Here is a 24373-nt window from a genome sequence, read left to right as displayed (position 1 = left end):
CCTTGCCAGCCTCCGCCTCCTTAGCGCTTATGGGCAATTTAAAATCTGGGTCCCCGCTTGACCCCTGCCCTGCTAAGCTCTTGGGTAAATTGGCGGAGGTGGTTAATCCACTGGCGCACCCGCTTCTCAACCTTTCGTTGAGTCTGGGAGTGGTTCCGCCAGTGTGGAAGCAGGCAATGGTCATCCCGTTGCTGAAAAAGCCGGGACTTGACCCGAAAGCTCCAGCTAATTACAGGCCAATTTCGCTGCTGCCGGCCCTTGTAAAAATCTTGGAGAAGCACGTTCAGTCGGTGCTCTCCAATTTTCTGGAGTCTCATGAGATCTTACATGACTCCCAGTCGGGCTTCCGTTCAAATCGTAGCACCGAGACCGCGCTCCTTGAGGTTTCTGAAACCATCAAGGGGGTGCTGGATACCGGGGGCAAAGTCATGTTGGTGTTGTTGGATTTGTCGGCGGCTTTTGACACCGTCCCCCACGAGGGCCTGCTCGCAAGACTCTTTGAGATTGGTCTTCGGGGGACGGTGCTCAGATGGTTTTCGTCCTTTTTAGCCGGCCGCCGGCAAACGGTCTGGACATCATCTGACACCGCTGTGATGCCGCCTTTGGGAGTTGGGTTCCCTCAGGGCTCTATATTGAGCCCGACCCTTTTAACATCTTAATGACCCCTTTGGCGGCGGTGGCGGAGTCATTTGGTGCCCGGATCGTGTCGTATGCCGACGACACCCAGCTCCTCTTCTCTTGCGAGAGAGGGGCTGACTTTGACGGGGAGAGTATCCGGAATTGCCTTGGGGCTGTGTTCACATGGTTCCAACTGAACAGCCTCAAGTGCAATTCCGACAAATCTGAGGTACTCTTCTTCGGGTGCGATACGGAGCCTAGCTGGCAGGCCTGGTGGCCCATCGACATGTTCCCTCCGTCCGGTTCATCCCCCATGGCTAAAAACCTAGGGGTCAAGATGGACAAGGGGCTGACGATGAAAGCCCAGATCCTGGGGGTGACCGGCACCTGCTTCGGCCTTTTAAAAATGTTGCGGAGGTTTCTGCCTCTCTTGTCTGAGGAGCACAGGAGGCTGACTGTGCAGGCTCTGATAGGCTCCAGGTTGGATTATGCCAACATTCTTTACCTGGGCCTGCCAGAGTACCTGTTGCAGCGGCTTCAAGTTGCGCAGAACGCGGCGGCCAGGGCCATCTTTGGCCTAAATAGACGCACTAGCGTCTCCGGGTTATTGGTGACGCTGCACTGGCTACCCATCCGCAAACGGATCGCCTTTAAGGCTATGACTTTGGCCTACAAGGCGCTCCATGCCGTGGGAGCAAAACATCTCCAAAAAAGACTGGCTTTTTATCACCCGGCCCGCGCGCTGAGGTCTGAATCTCTACTTTTGGTCGCTGTTCCGCGTGTTAAGAGGGCTCGCCTGGGCGGCCGCTCCTTCAGTTTGTTGGCTCCACAGATGTGGAATTCACTACCGCTCCCACTGCGGGGGGCGACTACTCTCCTTGATTTTAGAAGAGGTCTTAAAACTTGGCTGTTTACCCAATAGGTTTGCTAGCAGTTCCTCTCTTTTTGTCTGTTTGCTTTTCAACCTTTTTATCTGTGTTGTGTTATGCTGAAATCAGTTCTCCTTACCTAAAGCGCCGGGACACTCTTTTTGAGTAACCGTTGCGCTATACAAAAGAATAAATAACATAACATAACATTATATGAAAGTAATGCCCAAGGCAGTATTGCAGTGTGGACACAGTTCTACCAAGGAGGGCTACAGTATGTCAGGAAATGCCACCATTTTATTACAGACACAATTATAGCACAGGTGGGCACAATCATAATTGAATGCTCTCAATATGATATAAGTTACTACTATTTTGCAAGGACCAGTATTAAAACAAGAATGGACACCATCATGCAAAGTATTCCTGATATGCCAAGAATGACTGCTATTATGCCAGGGGACACATTCTGGAATCGGAGCACATGCCATGGATGCCAACAATAGGCCAATAAATACTGCCATTATGTCATATCCCAAAAGGAACAGCACATCCAGCTGTAGATCCAGGGGATTCGCTTATTAACATGGGTTACTAGAATGAATGTGAATGGCAGGCTCAAGCATGCTTGTGTTTAATAAGGAAGAGTCAGCCGTCACTTGGGATGGGTCAAGTGTTTGGCAGTGATGTAAGTGTTCCTGAAAGGTGTTCCTATTGCCAATCAACCACAATCTTCTTGTTTGGCTTAAGATGTGGGATGTGATCTCATGCAGGGTTACATCCTTCAAGACAGGCGAGTTGTGGTGTCTGGGCATCAATCACAAGATGGTATTGCAGAGCCAGGACTTTTAGAAGATTTTCAATTCATTTTAGACAGTTAATGCTTCATGCCACCCATATCATCTATTGGAAACTACTGTCTCTCTCATTTTCACCTTGTGTTTCTTTCACATGCTGTTCATTTAACTTATTTGCTTGTTGTCCTGTATCCCTGTTTCATTCTCTAATTCTTTCGTCTTCCAATTATTCCCTTTCTTTCTTCAGTACTGTTTCTTTCCTTCGTTCTCAGATTCCATTTTTATTCTTTTGTTTCCCCTTAATCGTTTACTTCTTTCTTTCTCTGTGATTTGAACTTTCATTTCTTGTCTCTTTTTCCTCTTCAACTCTCGTACTTCTAGGCTGCGGTGCCCCCCCCTTTCTCCAACTAGATGTTCTTCCCACTGCCTCTTATACTCACTCCATTTGATCTATCACACTATTTCTTTCCTTACGGATCGGGTGAGGCAGAGAAATAGGTAAGTTAATGTAGCATTGCAGATAAAGGGACACTATGGGATTTGGGTGGGTAACTGATGGGACATCATCTTCCCAGACCGTGTGGGATGTCTCCATTCATATAAAGCTTCGGTCTGTAACCAAGTCTCCGTTATGAAAGCCTCGTATCCAACTGGTTATCGCTGTAGTCCTAGTCAAATGAAGGGGCCTAAACCTTAGACGTGCAGTCAAGGGCACAAGCATCCATTTAGACCCTTTTTTGCCTCTTGGGTTCAGGAAAGGCTTATCAGATGGCCCCATTCCTCCAAGGAAATACTGTACCTGCCTCTCACTTTAGGATTTTCTGAGCTGTTGTCTTGTTTTACATCACTTGTTTCAATAGACATAAAATATCCCTTTGCTGTGGTTTGTAAATTACAAACTTTTGTAAAATAACAAAAGGCTGAGACTAGTGTGGCTCCCCAGTGAAACTGAGTCCTCCTGTACCACGACCCCTGGGGCATGCAGTCCTGTGAATCAATGACAACCTCCCAACTGGCTGGTGCCAATGAAAGACGAAGGGCTGGGGAAGAGTCCGTTACATAACCGGCTTTACACACGTACAGGGCAACCTTGAACTGACAACAGCCTGGTAAGATATTGCCTTGTATTCTTATAGCTCGGCGTGCCTCTGTGTGAGACCCTGTATATAATTCAGCGCCTGTACAAATATTACAGACTCTGGAATGACTTCGCTATTTTAGTACAGGCCTTGATAATCCATTTATATCTAGGTCGCTGTGTGTGAATGAATGAGCTAATGCAACTCTGGAAACGAACTTTCCCCAAGCCTAACAAAATCCCAATTCTCTTGTATTTGATGACTATATGGGTGTTAAGGTTGGGTTAAGTTTTTATCCTTGTATACTACTGCGAGTTTCAAGGCACTCCAACCTGTTTCGAAGCACTCCCCATCCATGCCGGCTAATGGGACTGAGGCAGAGAAGATAAACGTGCCTTCCTCCAAATCAATGTTTTTCAGATCTAGAAGCCTGAAGCAGACCTGTAGCTACCTTGTTCCACAGTCAGCAGTACCGGTCTGCCCCGGCTCAAGGTGCAGCTGCCCCAAAGTGGCCATCGAGAAATATAAAGAAGTCTAGGCTGCAGTAGAGAATGTGGTTTATAAGTGTAGACCTTATGGTTGAAATAATGATCAAACAGTGTTTCAAGGACTAAGTCACAGTAGCTCTGTAAAGAGTCATGGGCATTATCACAGAGCCACTGAACATGGTACCTTGAACCAGATCTGAGTGGACCTTTGCCTATCCGTGGACAGGAGACCAGTCTTTATTTATTTATAAAGTTTTATATAGCGCAAACTTGATCCCGAAGGATATCAGAGCGCTTTACAATTTGAAGCCATTAAATAACTTCTCACCCTATTCCCCTCTAAACCCACATCCCACTATGGAACTAAAAATGCCAAATTAGAACAAACAAATGTAATAACTACTAAAACTACTAAAACAGATAATAAAACCAAAAACAAATCATATACGTAAAAAATACATGCATCACACACATACAAAATAAATACAAACATAATTTCATTAATACAAAATCGATATTTTTAACATCTATATTTAGTCGTACAGTTCATGCTGTACTGTCCAGGGGCATATAGTGAAGCTGAGTTTTATAAAAGTACTAAAGAAAGCCATCCAGACCTTGGGCTGGTGGTATATCCGTTCCTTCAGTAGTATTGAGCCACAGCCTCACATGGGTGGCACCAACCAAAGCCTTGATGAGTGGTTTCATCGTTGGTACATAAATGCTGCATCATCCTCTGTGCAGCAAACCACACCATACCACAATGAGCCACAAAAGTTAAAAGGCAGGAGGAGATTCATCATTGCAAAAGGCAACATCTTGAGACTGCAATGATCAATTCATCCTGGTGGAAATGTGAAGATGCCACTTGAGTCTCTCCCTAATATTGGGGCCCCAAGGCTACTGACTTGACAAGGACTCAAACATGCAAGCCAGATCCCCTGAATACAGTGAGGGCAATGTTGATTGGGACTAAGTTCATTACAGTTAGATCACCATTGGCAGATGAAGGACATTACCAGGATTCCCTGGCAGACAGCCAGTCTTCATTATAGAGAATGCCACACGAGAAACCAGAGAAATTTCAAGTCAAAAACCTGGCCATCACCCATACTAAGAGAGACTGTCCAGCAGCGAGACATAATGGCCTGACACTCCTGTTTTACCAACCCAGCTTCACTTAACACAACACCAAGCAACTTTGCAGTTGAGTAATCTCATGGGAGGGATGCAGTCTTTTCCATCTTCAAGGACCCAAGATCATTGTTTGATTGCCCTATAAAGTGAGCCATGGCAGCATGAGGGAAAGAAGGCGCTGTTCCTGTGTAAGTTGAAGTCTGCTGAACTGTTTCCCATACATCTGCTGCAAGACCACAACACATCAGTCCAGAGACATTGCACACTTGAGGATTTTTGGAGGAGTGTACTTATAGTTTAGAATCATTCCGCATTTGTATTGTGCAATTCTTCCGCATCTAGGGGAATCTGGGTCCTGAGGTTGCTGTGTCTTCAACGAAAGCCAGGGCTTCGGTCTCTTTCTAAAGTCTGCCAGGGAGGGTGCTGTTCGGAGGGGGGAAGGGTGGCAGGTTGTGCCAGGTCTTGGCGGCGCAGTAGGAGCGGCTACCACTACGTGTGCGACAAATGTGGGGGGGGTATGTGCGAGGGCGAGTGAGGAGGAGCGCAGGTGTCTAGAGGATTGATGAAAGTTCAGTCGATGGTTGATGTAGGATTGTCCTTGTTCATGGAGGGCTTTGTAGGCATGTGTGAGGAACCTGAACTGGCATCTTTTCTGGATGGTGAGCTAATGGACGTTTGTGAGGTGGGGTGATAGGTGATCATTTGGGGAGGCCCAGGATGAGTCTGGCTGCTGCGTTCTGTATGGTTAGGAGTCTTCTGTGGAGCTGGGTGGAGATGCCAGCATAGAGATTGTTGCAGTAATCAAGGTGGCTTGAGAGGAGGGCGTGAGAAACAGACTTTCTAGTGTTGATTGGGCTCTATCTGAATAGCATGCAGAGCATGCGAAGTATGTGGAAGCAGGAGGAGGCGACTGCGTTGACTTGTCGTTTCATGGTAAGTTGGCTGTTGAGCATGATACCTAGGTTGCGCTCTTGGTCTGTTGGTGTGGGGGTTGGTCGAAGTTCATTTGGCCACCAGCTGTGGTCCCAGATGGAAGTGTTGTTTCCGAAGAGCTGTACTTCTCTCTTGTCGTAGTGGAGTCTAAGTCAGTTCTCTCATCCAGTTGGCTATGTTGGTCAAGGCATTGGAGATGTTGGTTTGATGTTGGCAGGGTCCTTGGTGAGCGAGAGTGTAGTCTGTGTATGAGATTATGTTGATGCTGAGGGGGGGGGGGGTCATGTAGGTGTTGAACAGGGTGGGCTGAGAGATGATCCTTTAGGTACTCCACATATGATGTCCTCGGATGCGGAGGTGAAGGGAGGCAGCATCCTATAAGGTAGGAGGCGATCCACTTGAGAGCATCTTGCTGTATGCCTATGTTGTAGAGTCTGTTGATGAGGGTGTTGTGGGAGACCGTGTCAAAGGCTGCAGAGAGATCTAGGAGGATCAGGTAATTGCAAAAATAACAGTTGATGGACAGAATGCAGAACAATGTCATACATTCACCCCAGTACAGAGATCTGGGTTTAATCCATCGTTACTTTGCTCACCAAGCCACCCCAGTTCAGACATGCCCATATGCAAATCAGTCTTGACCCTGTGCCTCATGGGAACAGTCCAGCCCAAACTGCCAAGCCATGTCTTTCCTGGACCGGAATCAAGCATCATAGGACCGGTTTCTGGCTATCAGCCATCTTTAGCCTGGATAGCTTGTGTCCAGTGGTGTGGAGACTGGGGGTGAATGATTTGCCATTGTGCAACATTCCGTCCATCATCTTGTTTGTTTTGCTAGGAGGATCAGGGCCACAGTTTCTCCGCGGTTGAGGAGAGTTCTGATGTCGTCTTTGGCAGCAATCAGCACGGTCTCAGTGTTGTGGTTGGCACAGAATCTGATTGCGAGGCATCCAGTAGGTGGTTTTGTTCCAGGAACTAGGTGAGCTGTTGGTCGATGGGTTTCTCAAGTATTTTGGCCGGTAGGAGAGAAGGGAGATCTGTTGATCATTTTTGAGATCGCTGGGGTCGGCGGAGGAGTCTTATGTCTTCATGTTTCCATCTGTCCTGGAAGTTTGCTGTGGTGATGGAGGTGTAGATTATGCTTGTAAGTTCTGAGCTGATTGGGTTCTTTCCAAGGTTGAAGAGGTGGTAGGGGCAGGGATCGGTGGGCACCCCGGAGTGGGTGGAAGATATGATGGTTGTGGTGGTCAGGGTGGTGAACAGAGACCAGGTGGTGATAATTTGACTGGAGATCACTGGTTGTTAAAGGTCAAAATTGTTGTAAGATGATGGCAATCTTTCTATGGAAGTAGTCTGAGATGGTGCCGCAGAGTCCTTGGGAGTGGTGAATGGTTTTCTGTGTGGCTGTCGGGGTGGAGAATTCCTTGACTATAAGAGTTCCTTATTGTGGTTGGCCGTGGTGTCCATGCGGGCTGTGATGGCTGCTTTCTTAGCTTCCTTAAAGTGCAGGAGATATTTTCCTAGGGCTGTTTAGTGAGCGGCTCTGTCGGCAGGGTACTTTGTAATGTGCCATCGCTGCTCCATTTGGTAGCAGTTGCACTTGATGGTGCTTGGTAGTCCTGAGCTCTGGGGTGTACTAACTGGCTTGTTTTGAGGTTTTGGATTTTGTTGGTTTCAGTGGTGTGACTCCGTTGCGCAGTTTGTGATCCAGGTGGAGAAGTTCTGGTAGTCCTGGTCGAGGTTTGCTGAGGCTTCAGGTAGGAAATTATGGTATGGGTGTAAAATCTTGCGGACCCATGAGAATATTCCATATTGAGCCTTCACATTCTTTATCATACCACTTTTGGAGTTGAGGAGGTAAATGTGAGTGGCATATATGAACAGAGATGGCATCTAATGTTCTTATAATTCCAGACAGTGCTACTGTAGCCAGCTAACACATTATTTTCTCACTCCGTGGACTATTGGAACTCCACTATGGCAAGGGTTGTAAACATTCACAAGTGCCCCATCACCGTAGGGGGCGTTTACAGAACTTTGTGCAATTCAAAAAACAGTTTGTAGAGTGTCAAAATAACCAATATCAGTGGAGTAGCAAAGGAGGCAGGGACCTAATGCAAAAAAGGAAAACGGTTACCCTGCTTGTTTAGAAAAAATACCACAAATTGTGGTCCGGTACACCCTCAGGGCACTGGTGCCAGTGCACCTGCTGCAACTTTGATAGCTACACTTTCCTAGCATCATAATGCATTCAATTAAATAGTTAGCCCAAACTAAGACTTGTTTCTTAAATGCCAAGCTGGCGGGGGGCTGATGCCAAGTGTTAAGCTGTGACTTCCGAAAGGCAGAGATCTCTTTCAGCATGTGTAGGAAGGCACATTGGAGCCCAGGGTTAGGAGGAAATTAGGTCTTTGGGAGTACAGAAATGTAGACATTGGAGATAATGAAAAGCGATGAAGGACAGGAGCACTTGCACACTGTTCCCTAAATACATAAACCCTTAGGCACGCAGAAACATGCACTGACACACACACACGCTCTCTCTGACTCGCACGCTCGCTCTCTCTGACTCGCACGCTCGCTCTCTCTGACTGGCACGCTCACTCCCTCTGACTGGCACGCTCGCTCTGACTGGCACGCTCGCTCCCTCTGACTGGCACGCTCGCTCCCTCTGACTGGCACGCTCGCTCCCTCTGACTGGCACGCTCGCTCCCTCTGACTGGCACGCTCGCTCTCTCTGACTGGCACGCTCGCTCTCTCTGACTGGCACGCTCGCTCTCTCTGACTGGCACGCTCACTCCCTCTGACTGGCACGCTCACTCCCTCTGACTGGCACGCTCACTCCCTCTGACTGGCACGCTCACTCACTCTCTCTGACTCGCTCACTCACTCTCTCTGACTCGCTCACTCACTCTCTCTGACTCGCTCACTCACTCTCTCTGACTCGCTCACTCACTCTCTCTGACTCGCTCACTCACTCACTCTCTCTGACTCGCTCACTCACTCTCTCTGACTCGCTCACTCACTCTCTCTGACTCGCTCACTCACTCACTCTCTCTGGCTCACTCACTCACTCACTCTCTCTGACTCGCTCACTCACTCTCTCTGACTCGCTCACTCACTCTCTCTGACTCGCTCACTCACTCTCTCTGACTCGCTCACTCACTCTCTCTGACTCGCTCACTCACTCTCTCTGACTCGCTCACTCACTCTCTCTGACTCGCTCACTCACTCTCTCTGACTCGCTCACTCACTCTCTCTGACTCGCTCACTCACTCTCTCTGACTGGCTCACTCACTCACTCACTCACTCTGACTCGCTTACTCACTCACTCTCTCTGACTCGCTCACTCACTCTCTCTGACTCGCTCACTCACTCTCTCTGACTCGCTCACTCACTCTCTCTGACTCGCTTGCTCACTCACTCTCTCTGACTCACTTGCTCACTCACTCTCTCTGACTCGCTTGCTCACTCACTCTCTCTGACTCGCTTGCTCACTCACTCTCTCTGACTCGCTCACTCACTCTCTCTGACTCGCTCACTCACTCTCTCTGACTCGCTCACTCACTCTCTCTGACTCGCTCACTCACTCACTCTCTCTGGCTCACTCACTCACTCACTCACTCTGACTCGCTTACTCACTCACTCTCTCTGACTCGCTCACTCACTCTCTCTGACTCGCTCACTCACTCTCTCTGACTCGCTTGCTCACTCACTCTCTGACTCGCTTGCTCACTCACTCTCTCTGACTCACTCACTCACTCTCTCTGACTCACTCACTCTCTCTGACTCGCTCACTCACTCTCTCTGACTCGCTAACTCACTCTCTCTGACTCGCTCACTCACTCTCTCTGACTCGCTCACTCACTCTCTCTCTCTGACTCGCTCACTCACTCTCTCTCTCTGACTCGCTCACTCACTCTCTCTCTCTGACTCGCTCACTCACTCTCTCTCTCTGACTCGCTCACTCACTCTCTCTGACTCGCTCACTCACTCTCTCTGACTCGCTCACTCACTCTCTCTGACTCGCTCACTCACTCACTCTCTCTGACTCGCTCACTCACTCTCTCTGACTGGCTCACTCACTCACTCTCTCTGACTCGCTCACTCACTCACTCTCTCTGACTCGCTCACTCACTCACTCTCTCTGACTTGCTCACTCACTCTCTCTGACTCGCTCACTCACTCACTCTCTCTGACTCGCTCACTCACTCACTCTCTCTGACTCGCTCACTCACTCTCTCTGACTCGCTCGCTCACTCTCTCTGACTCGCTCGCTCACTCTCTCTGACTCGCTCGCTCACTTTCTCTGGCTCGCTCACTCTCTCTGACTCGCTCACTCTCTCTGACTCACTCACTCTCTCTGACTCACTCACTCTCTCTGACTCACTCACTCTCTCTGACTCACTCTCTCTGACTCACTCACTCTCTCTGACTCACTCACTCTCTCTGACTCGCTCACTCACTCTCTCTGACTCGCTTGCTCACTCACTCTCTCTGACTCGCTTGCTCTCTCACTCTCTCTGACTCGCTTGCTCTCTCACTCGCTCACTCACTCTCTCTGACTCGCTCACTCACTCTCTCTGACTCGCTCACTCACTCTCTCTGACTCGCTCACTCACTCTCTCTGACTCGCTCACTCATTCTCTCTGACTCACTCACTCTCTCTGACTCGCTCACTCACTCTCTCTGACTCGCTCACTCACTCTCTCTGACTCGCTCACTCACTCTCTCTGACTCGCTCACTCACTCTCTCTGACTCGCTCACTCACTCTCTCTGACTCGCTCACTCACTCTCTCTGACTCGCTCACTCACTCTCTCTGACTCGCTCACTCACTCTCTCTGACTTGCTCACTCACTCTCTCTGACTCGCTCACTCACTCTCTCTGACTCACTCACTCTCTCTGACTCACTCACTCTCTCTGACTCGCTTGCTCACTCACTCTCTCTGACTCGCTTGCTCACTCACTCTCTCTGACTCGCTTGCTCACTCACTCTCTGACTCGCTTGCTCACTCACTCTCTGACTCGCTTGCTCACTCACTCTCTGACTCGCTTGCTCACTCACTCTCTGACTCGCTTGCTCACTCACTCTCTGACTCGCTTGCTCACTCACTCTCTGACTCGCTAGCTCACTCACTCTCTGACTCGCTAGCTCACTCACTCTCTGACTCGCTTGCTCACTCACTCTCTGACTCGCTTGCTCACTCACTCTCTGACTCGCTTGCTCACTCACTCTCTGACTCGCTTGCTCACTCACTCTCTGACTCGCTTGCTCACTCACTCTCTCTGACTCGCTTGCTCACTCACTCTCTCTGACTCGCTTGCTCACTCACTCTCTCTGACTCGCTCACTCACTCTCTCTGACTCGCTTGCTCACTCACTCTCTCTGACTCGCTTGCTCTCTCACTCTCTCTGACTCGCTTGCTCTCTCACTCGCTCACTCACTCTCTCTGACTCGCTCACTCACTCTCTCTGACTCGCTCACTCACTCTCTCTGACTCGCTCACTCACTCTCTCTGACTCGCTCACTCACTCTCTCTGACTCGCTCACTCACTCTCTCTGACTCGCTCACTCACTCTCTCTGACTCACTCACTCTCTCTGACTCGCTCACTCACTCTCTCTGACTCGCTCACTCACTCTCTCTGACTCGCTCACTCACTCTCTCTGACTCGCTCACTCACTCTCTCTGACTCGCTCACTCACTCTCTCTGACTCGCTCACTCACTCTCTCTGACTCGCTCACTCACTCTCTCTGACTCGCTCACTCACTCTCTCTGACTCGCTCACTCACTCTCTCTGACTCGCTCACTCACTCTCTCTGACTCGCTCACTCACTCTCTCTGACTCACTCACTCTCTCTGACTCACTCACTCTCTCTGACTCGCTTGCTCACTCACTCTCTCTGACTCGCTTGCTCACTCACTCTCTCTGACTCGCTCACTCACTCTGACTTGCTCACTCACTCTCTCTGACTCGCTTGCTCACTCACTCTCTCTGACTCGCTCACTCACTCTCTCTGACTCGCTCACTCACTCTCTCTGACTCGCTTGCTCACTCACTCTCTCTGACTCGCTTGCTCACTCACTCTCTCTGACTCGCTCACTCACTCTCTCTGACTCGCTCACTCACTCTCTCTGACTCGCTCACTCACTCTCTCTGACTCGCTCACTCACTCTCTCTGACTCGCTCACTCACTCTCTCTGACTCGCTCACTCACTCTCTCTGACTCGCTTGCTCACTCACTCTCTCTGACTCGCTCGCTCACTCACTCTCTCTGACTCGCTCGCTCACTCTCTCTGACTCGCTCTCGCTCACTCACTCTCTCTGACTCGCTCTCGCTCACTCACTCTCTCTGACTCGCTCTCGCTCACTCACTCTCTCTGACTCGCTCTCGCTCACTCACTCTCTCGCTCTCGCTCACTCACTCTCTCTGACTCGCTCACTCACTCTCTCTGACTCGCTCACTCACTCTCTCTGACTCGCTCACTCACTCTCTCTGACTCGCTCACTCACTCTCTCTGACTCGCTCACTCACTCTCTCTGACTCGCTCACTCACTCTCTCTGACTCGCTCACTCACTCTCTCTGACTCGCTCACTCACTCTCTCTGACTCGCTCACTCACTCTCTCTGACTCGCTCACTCACTCTCTCCGACTCGCTCACTCACTCTCTCCGACTCGCTCACTCACTCTCTCCGACTCGCTCACTCACTCTCTCCGACTCGCTCACTCACTCTCTCCGACTCGCTCACTCACTCTCTCTGACTCGCTCACTCACTCTCTCTGACTCGCTCACTCACTCTCTCTGACTCGCTCACTCACTCTCTCTGACTCGCTCACTCACTCTCTCTGACTCGCTCACTCTCTCCGACTCGCTCACTCACTCTCTCCGACTCGCTCACTCACTCTCTCTGACTCGCTCACTCACTCTCTCTGACTCGCTCACTCACTCTCTCTGACTCGCTCACTCACTCTCTCTGACTCGCTCACTCTCTCTCTCTGACTCGCTCACTCTCTCTCTCTGACTCGCTCACTCTCTCTCTCTGACTCGCTCACTCTCTCTGACTCACTCTCTCTGACTCACTCACTCTCTGACTCACTCACTCTCTGACTCACTCACTCTCTGACTCACTCACTGAGACACACATACACACACACTCGCTCTCCGTGACTCACTCACTGAGACACACATACATACACACACACACTCACTCACTCACTGAGACACACATTGGTGCTTATGCTCCCACACAGATATTCACACACTTACTCGCATGCATTACCCCCAGCCCCCACAGACCGTTTTCCATCTTGGCTTCACAGGTGTAGGGGATCAAACAAAAGGAATTCACAGGCGGCACCCGCCCCCTCGTGGACCCTATTAGTTCTGCTACTGGACTGGGCCCACATCCGAAATCCAGTTCCTAGTATACTTTTTCCTTCCTTCTTTTTCCTCTCCTATCATACCCAATTTGTTAATCCCTTTCTGACCCAGAACTGGGTCCCAGATTTACAAGAGGCTTGTGTTGCACTTGTATCATGCAAGGCAATGCAAACCTTTAAATGAGTTTTAGTTTCATGGCTCTGTATGGATAAGTAAATCCAGAATAACGTAAGGCAGCGCAAGTCATTCTCATGCATCCACCCATGGATTTTGAAGCATTCCCAGGTTTACGAGGGTCAGTACCCCTGGGTTTGCATCAAAATGGTATGCCTTCCCAAGTGAAGCGTAGTGAGGAGAAATAGCTTTATGTTTCCCCTTTATCTTCTCTTTGTATGCGTGTTGTATTCTGCAGCACACATACAAAGAGAAGAATGCCTCTATAGATTGTTTCTGTGGAGGAAGGTGGCCCTTCCGGTACAAAAACAATACTACCTGAAATGCAAGCACACATGCACCATGACGTGCATGAGTGGTTGCATTGGGGTTAGGCAGCACACAGTGCGCCAGCGCAGAGACTGAACAGAAATGTGTCATATGTTAGCAGATATGGCACATTTGTGCTCTCTCGCTGTCACGCACCACTACGCCAGTCTCCCAGTCTTGGCAAAAATAGTTGAAAAAGTTATGAATCTCCAACTATCAACCTTTATCGAGGAACATAAGCTACTGGATGAATCTCAGTTCGGCTTCCGCCAATACCACGGAACAGAGACTGCCTTGGTTAAAGCGGCGGACAATATAAGATCCATCCGTGATGTTGGAAGAACAGCAGCCCTGATACTGCTAGACCTATCTGCGGCCTTCGACACGGTTGACCATGCTACCTTGGTCGATCCTGCATAACGCCAAGAAACTTCTTGCTTCTTTTCTGGCGGACAGGTCCCAGGTGGTCACTATTGGATCCTTTCAATCACCCTCCTTGTCACTGCCATGTGGAGTTCCTCAAGACTCATCCCTTAGTCCGACACTATTTAACATTTATGTGTCGGACCTTGCCAAAGTCATTCGGGCACATGGGATGAGCCTTACATCCTACGCAGATGACACCCAGCTGGTCCTCGCCGTCAGGAATGATGGGCACAAAATAGCCAACAATTTTAATCAGGGCATGCTGGCAATAGGGAATTGGATGGCCTCCAATTGCCTGAAACTAAACTCCGACAAATCGGAAGTGGTCATTTTCGGCAACTTGTCCCCGGAATGGTCCTCCCTCTGGTGGCCGCTATCTATGGGCCATCCTCCGGCTCCGGTTAGCAAGGTGAGGAATCTGGGAGTCATGTTTGACAATCGCCTTAATTTCCTACCTCACGCAAACCAGATCTCCTCTTCGGCCTTCCACAAACTACGGCTCATAAAAAAAATCTTGCCATTTCTACCCGAGAAAGCCGGAAAAACCCTGGTAAGCTCCTTGGTATTTTCCACATTAGACTACTGTAATGCTCTGTTTTTAGGTGCCCAAGAAAGAGTGCTACACAAAATGCAAATCATTCAAAATGCAGCCGCCAGGCTCCTTGGACGAATCCCCAAACACCAATCTGCGTCAGAAACCATAAGACAGTTGCACTGGCTTCCTGTAAGAAACAGAATCAAGTTCAAGTCCCTCTGCATAGTGTATAAGGCTCTACACAATGTCGGACCTGCTTTTTTTACTCACAATCTCATTCCCTACAGTCCCTCCAGAACACTACGCTCATCCAGTTCACTCAAATTGGTGGTACCCCGTACCAAATCTGTCTCTTGGAGAGACAGAAGATTCCTTGTAGCCGCACCGAAACTCTGGAACACCTTGCCATACTCGATCAAAACAAGTACCTCACTCTGGTCTTTTCGCAAGCAGCTCAAGACCTGGCTTTTTAATCAGTAAACTCTAGCTCCCCTTGTTGGTTAAACATTGCAGAGATTCTTAGCGCCGAGATGCCCAAGGGCCTTCGTTCGCGCTCTATAAATGTTTTAATAAATAAATAAACTACGCAGCATCCCACAGCAAGTTGTCTTGCTGCATTACGTTGCATAAAGCCTTGATAAATCAGCTCTCCATTTCTACTCTTATGGGAATACTTTACATACTTCCTTCTGTCCACCTTCTTGGTCCTTAACCTACCTTTATCTCTGGTACAAGAGATGTCCAAGACCGGCTAATATACCCTTATTCCATGTTCGACACTTTAAGCTTCAAACTCCCCAAATTATCTGGAAATAAAATATTAGTTTTTATTTCATTGTTTAGTTTCTAAAATAGAAGAAAAAGAATTTGGCCTTTACAACCAGCTATGGAAAGAACTGAAGGGCCATGATGTTCTGTATCTTCTAGGCTACTCCACTACATCACCCTTGCCAGTGTTATCCCATCTTGTGCATCTTTGCCCTTCTGGAGAGAAAAGGGTGTCCATGTGTGTGTGTTTTATGTAACTCTGGGTGGAAAACTACGATAAGTTTGCAGAGTGTGTGCAGTTAGCGCAACTACACCCTGCGCGAATTGCACATAGCTTAGTGCAAAACCCGCGTAGCGTAGCAGACATTTTTTGCTCGCTCGTGGTCCTGAACGTCAAGTTGGCAACCACGAGCGAGCAAAATCACCATCCCGCCGACACTTTGTCCCCGTTTGTGATCAAGTTGCTGATAACAAGCATGGAAGATAAACCTCCCTGCGAGATTCTCAACGCGGGGATGTGGGGTTTCTCATTGCGAGGGGTCACGTATGCTCGCAACCGCTTGTGATGAGAAACTACCAGTCCGCTTTGAGAAAGCTGGCGCTCAAGTACACATCTGCTGAAGCGGCAGAAAACGGCTGCTTGCACTGTGCAAGATGCTGTTCGCACTGATTGCACAGTGCCGGATGCTTGCCAGCACTGAGCAATCAGTGCGAACAGAATTTTCCCTACTGCACTACGCAGTTCGCGTAGCTTGCGAAGTGCACTTCGTGTAGCACTACTATGCAAACTATGCTCAGGGTTAGTTTTGTGATAATTAAGAACTCGTTTGTATCAATGACACACCCCTTGCACAGAGCATTGATGGATGGTCCTGCTAGTGCTATTGGTTCCCTTCTTTTGCGTTACGTCCCCACAAGAAGCCTTCGCTCTGCGGGACTCTGTCAACTGGTTGTCCCCCGTGTTAAACTTGCCAGATGGGGAGCCAGAGCCTTCTCCGTGGTCGCTCCGCAGCTGTGGAACTCCATCCCCACGGAAATAAAAACTCTCCCCTCCATCGAGTCTTTTAAAAAGGCTCTAAAAACCTACTTCTTTAAGAAGGCCTACTTATGATAGAATAGGACTTAGTAGGATGTAAGCTTCTGTATTTGATTTAGGCGCCTTGACGCCCACTGGGCAAAGTTTGCGCGATATAAGAAACCCCTCATTCATTCATTCAGTGAAGCGAGATTCTTGATATTCAGTGGTGGAAATCCACCAGACAGGATTTAAATGAAATCAATTGATGTGTCCACTTAATATTAACAACCTGTCCCTTTTCTTTCTTCAGGAAAGCGATCCTGTATTGGGGAGTCCCTAGCCAGAATGAATATCTTCATTTTCTTCGTCTCCATGCTCCAGAGGTTTTCACTGAAAGTGCCGGAGGGGGAGAGCAGCCAGATTGTACTGGCTGGAGGAGGCACCCGTGCACCCAAGCCATTCTGCATCTGTGCGGTGGAGAGGGTCCACTAAGCAGCACGTTTTGAGTCTGACCAAACGTTTAGCCTAGCGAGAGCTATGTTTTCTAGTGGTGAAGCTGTATGGTGTATACTCACGCAGATCAAGAGCGAGTCATAGCAGTTTCAAATGTTTGGTTTCAAAAGGAAAGGAACATAGACAAGGTGTCTCAAGCACAAGAGTGGCCTTCTGGGAAATTAGGGGGAATGCCCTCCAGCCGCTACCTCTGTAGGGCTGTGGTATAGTCCAGCATATGCCATTAATGTCACCTGACTCCATTATAGCTGGAAAGCTCTTATCTCTGGCCTGAGCTTGTTCCTATTTCCCTCTTTGCCACTCTGTGTCCCTAGTATCTATTTTAATTGTACTCTGCATGTCTAGGCCACATTAGATCACTTTATGCAGATTTCAATTTTTGCATTTCATACATACTTTAGCAATGCATTCCTAGCAGTTGTGTCAAGCAAAATGTCTAACTCCAACCGGTGCTAATGTTGTATGCAGGAATGAAGTAGAGGTCATGATGAAAGATTACATGTCCTTTACTTTCAGTGAATATGCTTGAGTATTAAAAGGCATCTATATTGTAATATGTCGCACTAAAATAAATGTAAAGCCCGTGGAACTCGCGAGCTAGTAATACAGTCCATTATGTGGTGCAAAAATCAAACTTATTGTCAATTTTGAGTCACTGGAGATGTGAGTGCTTGATGGATGCTATCCCCTCACTCAAGAATAGCGATTACACATTCCATTGCTCAAATCATGTGTGTCAATGTGTGTTTTAGTGGTGTGCACCTTTTATTCTGAGCACACATCGCCCTTTATTTTAACTTGGTTTATGAGCCTAGTGTAACTCATTTATATATGTTCTTTTTTTTTTGTTCTCCGAAAAAATGATGTCTTTAGAAAATGAAAACTTTTTGATGGACTTTTTTTTAACCTCAAACTGTTATGTCATCACTGAATATTCTTGTAGATTTTCAATATAATTATATAGCTAGTGAAATTATGATTCTTTTTTTAATGGAGTTCTACACTTAAATAAAACGAATAGTTATTTTTGCTGTTACATTGTACATTTCTACCAGAACTAACAATCAAAAACTTGCTATTGCATTATGTTCATTATTGTAGGGATTTGTTTTATCTTGGGTTGTACGCCATTGTGTTAAGATTTTTAAAACCACTGAAACAGGAAATGACATCTGAGAGAATACAAGAAGTACAATGTTCGTATCTACTAATCCCCATAACAACAGCATAGGTGCATGATGTTTTCTGTTTCAGTCCAGGAACAACTACATGGGTTTTATTGTGTCCTTTATGAGACCAACTGGTTACACAACTTGTTTTCCATAGAGTTAAAACGTAAACCCACAAAAATATAAATTAAATGTGTGCACTGCACAGAAGCAAAAGAATAGACATGGTGCAGTGAATATTTCTGAAATTAAATTCTTCATTTGTGCCAGTGAGGACCACCAACGCTCTTTTTTTCATGAATTGGGATTTTTCACCAGCTTTTGACCCAGAAAAAGTGAGAGAAAGGCAGGAAACAGGGAAATGAGGCGTAAGAGAAAGATGTTAAAACTGTGACAAAGGGAGAAATCAGGGTAAGAGCAGGTAGAGTGTGGTGGTGAACATGTGCATGATGTCAATTTGAAAGCTTAATTGAACAAAAAAAGCTACACATGATGACATTATTGAATTCCAAAGGCTGAAGATTGTATTACATGGAACCGACGCAGGGAGCTGATGCAGTTTTGATATGCACAAATTGCAGTGATTTCAGTGCAATTTTGAATCAACCTGTCCACTAACATTTGGACGGGCAGCTGGTGTAAAATCTAAAGAGTATTCCGTAAAAAAAAGTTACTTACCTGCTAGAATGATTTTGAATTTTGGATATTGTACATTAACTTGCTGTGCAAAATGCCGCCATCGATTCTCTGGGTCCAACAAACACGTTGAAACAGGGTTTCATTTTGTGTAGCGATTATAGGTGAAGTTAATGTAGATGCAAACCCAAGTACCACAATACCATAGTGATCTATAGGTTATTCCATTACCATTGGTGACAGTGAGGATATCACGTTTTGTCTCTTCCTCAGCCTTCATTGGGCAGCGGGAGCATTATGATCAGGGCTGAATTTGTCTACTGGAGGAAATAGGTTAGATGAGTGATTCAACTAAACCACTGAACGAAACCAACACAAATTAAGTTGTGTTTTTTGTTAAAAAGGATTAGTTGGACTAAGTGTTACAACGTGAGACTGGGGGAAGAGGCTCGATGTGCTGTGGAAATGGTAACGGATGCATAGAACAGCAGACTCTACTTCGACAAGCAGTGGAACTGATCTCGCTAGGTGGTAACAGCAGACGCAAGTTGGTAAATAAAAAGTAGTCACTTCGTTCACATTTCCAATATGTCGCCTTTCATACCCTCGCAAAGTCATTTTAACATTTGCAGTATTAAAAAAAAAAATCACAAATGTTTACATCATCTCAGGTACGTGCAACACATCAAAACAATGAACATGCATTCTGGAATCTACCAACATTAAAAGTCATCATGTCCTGCAGTCTTGAATATTCTGTTCACGAACATTAACTGATGGCCTAGCAGCCTAAAATCAGCTGTGCCCATACTAGCAGAGAGAAACTGTAGACATAAGTGGTCCTTCTAAAGAAATAAGTAATCTGCAGTCTACAATGTAGTTTTACCAGCGAATAAACAATTAAACTGGGTAAGGAATAGGTGTAGTCTGCCCTGCGTTAAGGTGCATCCCGAGACGATAGCTGACCACGATCATAAAAAAAATCTTGCCATTTCTACCCGAGAAAGCCGGAAAAACCCTGGTAAGCTCCTTGGTATTTTCCACATTAGACTACTGTAATGCTCTGTTTTTAGGTGCCCAAGAAAGAGTGCTACACAAAATGCAAATCATTCAAAATGCAGCCGCCAGGCTCCTTGGACGAATCCCCAAACACCAATCTGCGTCAGAAACATTTCTTAATAAAGGAGGAATCCAAAAATAATTCTTCAGATGTAGATTTATTATTCGTATCCATAGATAGTATTTATAATATACATCTATAATCATGTTTTCGTATGAATGAATTATGCTCTCAAACTGAATGTAAAATGTTCCTCCATTAAGAAATGTTAGACTTGCCAATATTTAAAGGAGGCTCCTTCAATCTGGAATTGTCTATTACCAAAGTAATAACAGTAACTGTTCAATCTGTTCTGTAAATAAATCTTTGACCCATGAAAAGCCAGAGGCAGGAGAAGTGTTATATTTAACATTGTTGCCAGTGGATGCTTAGCCTAAAGAAAACTGTGAGAACCAGTGATACTACAGAAATACAAAACGTTTTTTTGGAGGTATTAAGCATCCATCAAATGACCACGAAGATTTTGTGAGCGAATCTAGTGGACCGGGTACAAACAGAAAGCAGATTTAAGGTGGTAAATGACTTCTCTACCATAAGCTTCACCAATAACGAATCTGACTGGTCTTCATTTTTTTGTGACAAACTAGATTTATTTTTAGGAGAAAATTGAAAATATCTGAATGGATATTGCTAGAGAACATATCACAGCTTTCTTTTGGGTATTGTAACGCCTACTAGTAGAATCTTTTGATTATATTCAAAGCATCTGGACTTGCCATTGGTTCTTCTTATGAAGGAAAAAGTATATATCCCTCCATTACATCTGATTACGGTTATGCTCTTTTCTATAGTCCAGGAATCACTTGTACCTCGACATTTTTAACACTTCCCTTTTCTCAGGCCTCGTCCTCAGTTATGTAAAAATTGGCATGATCACTCCACTTTTGAAAAAGCCAGAATTTGACCCCTGTCAGGCAGCCTCCCTGAAATATCCACTGACAATCAGCAGATTTTGGAAGCAAGTTTGATGTGTCAAAGAAAACCAGTTATTGGATGGTTTAAAAACTGCTTTCCGTCCTCACGGCAGCACAGAATTAACAGTGCTTGTGGTGAGTGATGCTTTTACTCTATAGGCAGATGATGGCCAATTGCGTGTCCTCATTTTATTAGCTTTGTCACCTGGATTTCATGCAATTGACCATGAGATTTTTATTAGTCAGATGCACACAGATGGCATTAAGCTCAAGGTCCTCCAGTGATGCACTTTTTTATTAAGTGAGACAAATCAACAACTGAGATTCCGGACGTCTGATCTCCCACCCCAACAAGTGCTGTGATGGAGTTCCTCGGGGTATGGCTTTACCCTATATCATTTTAATAACTACATGAAGCTGCATCCTGTCTTGATTCACTCTTTTGGGAAAATTGTCTAGTCATACATAGATAACACTCACATTGTGTTCAGATGTAGCTATTCTACCAGTGATGTATGGAACTGAATGAGAATACACAGGCTAAAGCTTTACATGGACAAAACTGAGATAATCTTCCCGTCCCCAGCAGCTGCTAAACAAGTTAAAAACGTGGAAACTGAAAGGAATGCCTCGCTACAGATAGTCTGGATTCAACAGTCTGCTCATCATGTGTCTTTCATATGAGAAGAGGTCACCCTGTCCTGCCACTTGAGATAGGCCAGATTGTCTTGCGGCACTTATGAGTATCAGATTGGACAGCTGCAATGGCCTCTATGTCTGCATACACGGTAGTGGGTAAGGCCAGGCTCCCAGCAGACAAGGTCGCCGAGCTAGCAGCACAGATCAAACTGGTGCTGGGGCAGGATAAGGTGTCATTGGACGACATACAGAGCCTTCATGGGAGACTGAGCTTCACCACAAAAGTGATTCCTGCTGGTAGGGCTTTTGCGCGCAGGTTGGCCAGGACGGCAGCGAAGATAAAGCGCAGGCACCATCAAGTGAGGTTGAGTTTTGGGGTCAAGGAGGACCTTAAGCTGTGGGGGACTTCCTCCAATAGTTTAATGGCTCCGTGATATGGAGGGAACCATGGACCAACAGCCAGGAGCTGACGTTGTTTACAGACGCGTCTGGCAGGGAGGGCTTTGGGGCAATCCTCGACAGGGACTGGTGCGCGGCAGCGTGGCCCAATGCATGGAAGAAAGATAAAGATCACCACTAACACAACTGTCTTAGCCTGCCTTGCTGTCTGCAAAAAGAGTGGTTCTATGGTCTGACAACATGGCGGTAGTCCAGGCCATCAACACCCAGTCGGCCTCTTGTGCACTAGTTTTATGTTTACTCAGAGAACTTGTTAAAGTATGTTTATACAATAATGTGGAATGTAAGGCTAGGCACATCCCGGGAGTCCAAAACACGGCTGCTGACGCACTTTCACGTTTCCATTGGCAGCGGTTTCGAGAGGCTTGACCAAGGGCGAGGGAAGAGATGACGCCTTTCCCGGCTGGGCTTTGGCATCTGCTACGGTGGCGCAGCGTATCAGAGAACTAGGCGAGATGTCCTTGGCACCTCGGACCATGAGGAGATACCAGACTTGTGTAAAAACATTCTGCAAAATCATGGGCCCATGGGAGCGGGAAGCTTCGAGACAAGTTGGGAAGGTGCAGGCTTTCATGGTCTGGGCGAAGGATGAGGGGAAGAGCCACTCATGGATGGCCGGGCACCATGCCCGGCTTTTAGGTCAAAAGGACCCAGCGACGCTATTTCCAACAAGGGCGGCACTCAAAGGATGGGCAAGAGTGATGCCCAAACTAGCAGATCAAAGGGCCCCCATAGATTATGAGATTTTGAAAAACATGATAGACGCCCTGCCTACAGTCACACACTCTGCCTATGAGGCAGCCCTCTTCGCAGTGACTTTTAGTCTAGCATTTTTCGGAGCCTTTAGGATAGGCGAATTGGTAGCTCGGTCCAAGAAAGAAGTGAACTCCAAGGCCCTTTTGATGAAGAACGTTCGTGTGACAGTAGATTCAGCAGAGATCCTCTTGCAATCTTCCAAGACAGACCAGACAGGCAAGGGTAGGAACATTTCATTACAGCGGCTGGGCAACGACAATTACTGCCCGGTGGCCCTGCTGGCCGCTTTCTTGTCCTGCCGCCCACATACAGAAGGCTTACTACTTATACACTGTAACGGCTCCCCAGTCACAAAGTATAAGGTGGATTATGTGATGCAAGGGTGCCTATTCTTGGCAGGATACACAACAAAAGGGGCCAAGTTTAGCTCCCATTCCTTCAGGATAGGTGCGGCCACCACTGCCTTTAGGGTAGGTCTCCCAGCAGAAGCAATTAAAAAAGTAGGTTGGTGGGAATCCAACTGCTATAGAAGATATGTTAGACCAATGAGTGTAATACGCCCTGTGAGCAGACATATGGTTGACGACGTGTAAATAAAGAAAATAATTTGTAAGCCTTTTCAGGATTAATACGATGTGAGTTCAAATTTCTGTTGCCACTTAGTGGTGTTTGTATTTGCAGTGCTTTTTAAGTGTGCCAATAAACTATATTGTTACAACATACTGTGTTTCATTGCAGGGACAGAGGTATGGGTGATGGGGCACTCTTATGTCACGAGACTGGCGAGATGTGTGACCGCCAACACATGGAAGCACGGCTTTAACAACACTAATATATTGTGGTTTGGCTTCCCTGGGATGCATTGGGCGGCTCTGATAGGGACGCTGCGTAGATTATTGAAGGATAACAGGCGAAGGCCAAACATCCTGGTAGTGCACCTAGGGGGGAACGACCTGGTGTCATTATGCAAGAGGCGATTGTTAGACGCAATGAGGAGAGATTTGAGCATCTTGAGCGGCGAATTGGGACAGTGCAACATATATTGGCCAGAAATATCCCCTAGACAAATTTGGCATGGGGCAACATTGCAGGAGGCACTAGAAGTCACTCGCAGGCGCGTAAACGCAGCAATGCACAAATTTAGCGAACAGAGAGGGGTAGGTTTCATCAGACATGGCTTGCTTCACGCCAAATCTATTGGCTGCTGGGAATCTGACGGAGTACACTTGTCCAAAGTAGGCATGGCGATTTTCCTATTAGATCTAGGGGAGGCGCTAGAAACAGCCGGATGCAGATAAAGAGAGAACTAAGGGCTAGATAGTGGGGGCTCTGGGCGCAGCGGGTGCCACGCCCAGGGCTGTGGAAAAGATACAAGGCGATCCCCATACAGGACAGGCGCAGGAACAGGACCTGAAGCCCCAGTGCGAAACGCACCGTGCTGAGTCATACATAACCCAAGGGGCCCTTCTTGGGGACTTGGTTTCGATGGCGCTTCGTTAGTCCTTAGGGCGGTTGTAAGCCTGAGCAACCGGGGGTTTGCCAATAACACCCCGTCTGGCTGGGCAAGGTGTGAGTTGACTCTCCCTTGTCCGGAGGGTGGGGCAGGTGGACGATAGGTCCGCCGGTGG

General features: G+C 47.3%; 1 protein-coding gene across 1 annotated transcript in view; it reads left to right on the top strand.

The window, feature by feature from the left end:
* The window catches only part of LOC147702001 (cytochrome P450 2F3-like), a 211713-nt gene extending 193638 nt beyond the window's left edge, over positions 1-18075 (top strand). Inside the window, exon 9 of the mRNA XM_086930616.1 lies at positions 16850-18075. Within this exon, the coding sequence (XP_086786742.1) occupies positions 16850-17031 (182 nt within the window). The 3' untranslated portion in view covers positions 17032-18075. The remainder of the gene's footprint in view (positions 1-16849) is intronic.
* Positions 18076-24373: the final 6298 nt, after the last annotated feature.

The sequence above is a fragment of the Lissotriton vulgaris genome, chromosome 7 (assembly GCF_964263255.1).
Source record: "Lissotriton vulgaris chromosome 7, aLisVul1.2, whole genome shotgun sequence".
NCBI classification, from domain to species: domain Eukaryota; kingdom Metazoa; phylum Chordata; class Amphibia; order Caudata; family Salamandridae; genus Lissotriton; species Lissotriton vulgaris.
Note: the sequence above shows the minus strand (reverse complement) of the source record. Positions and strands in the feature narration are given on the sequence as shown.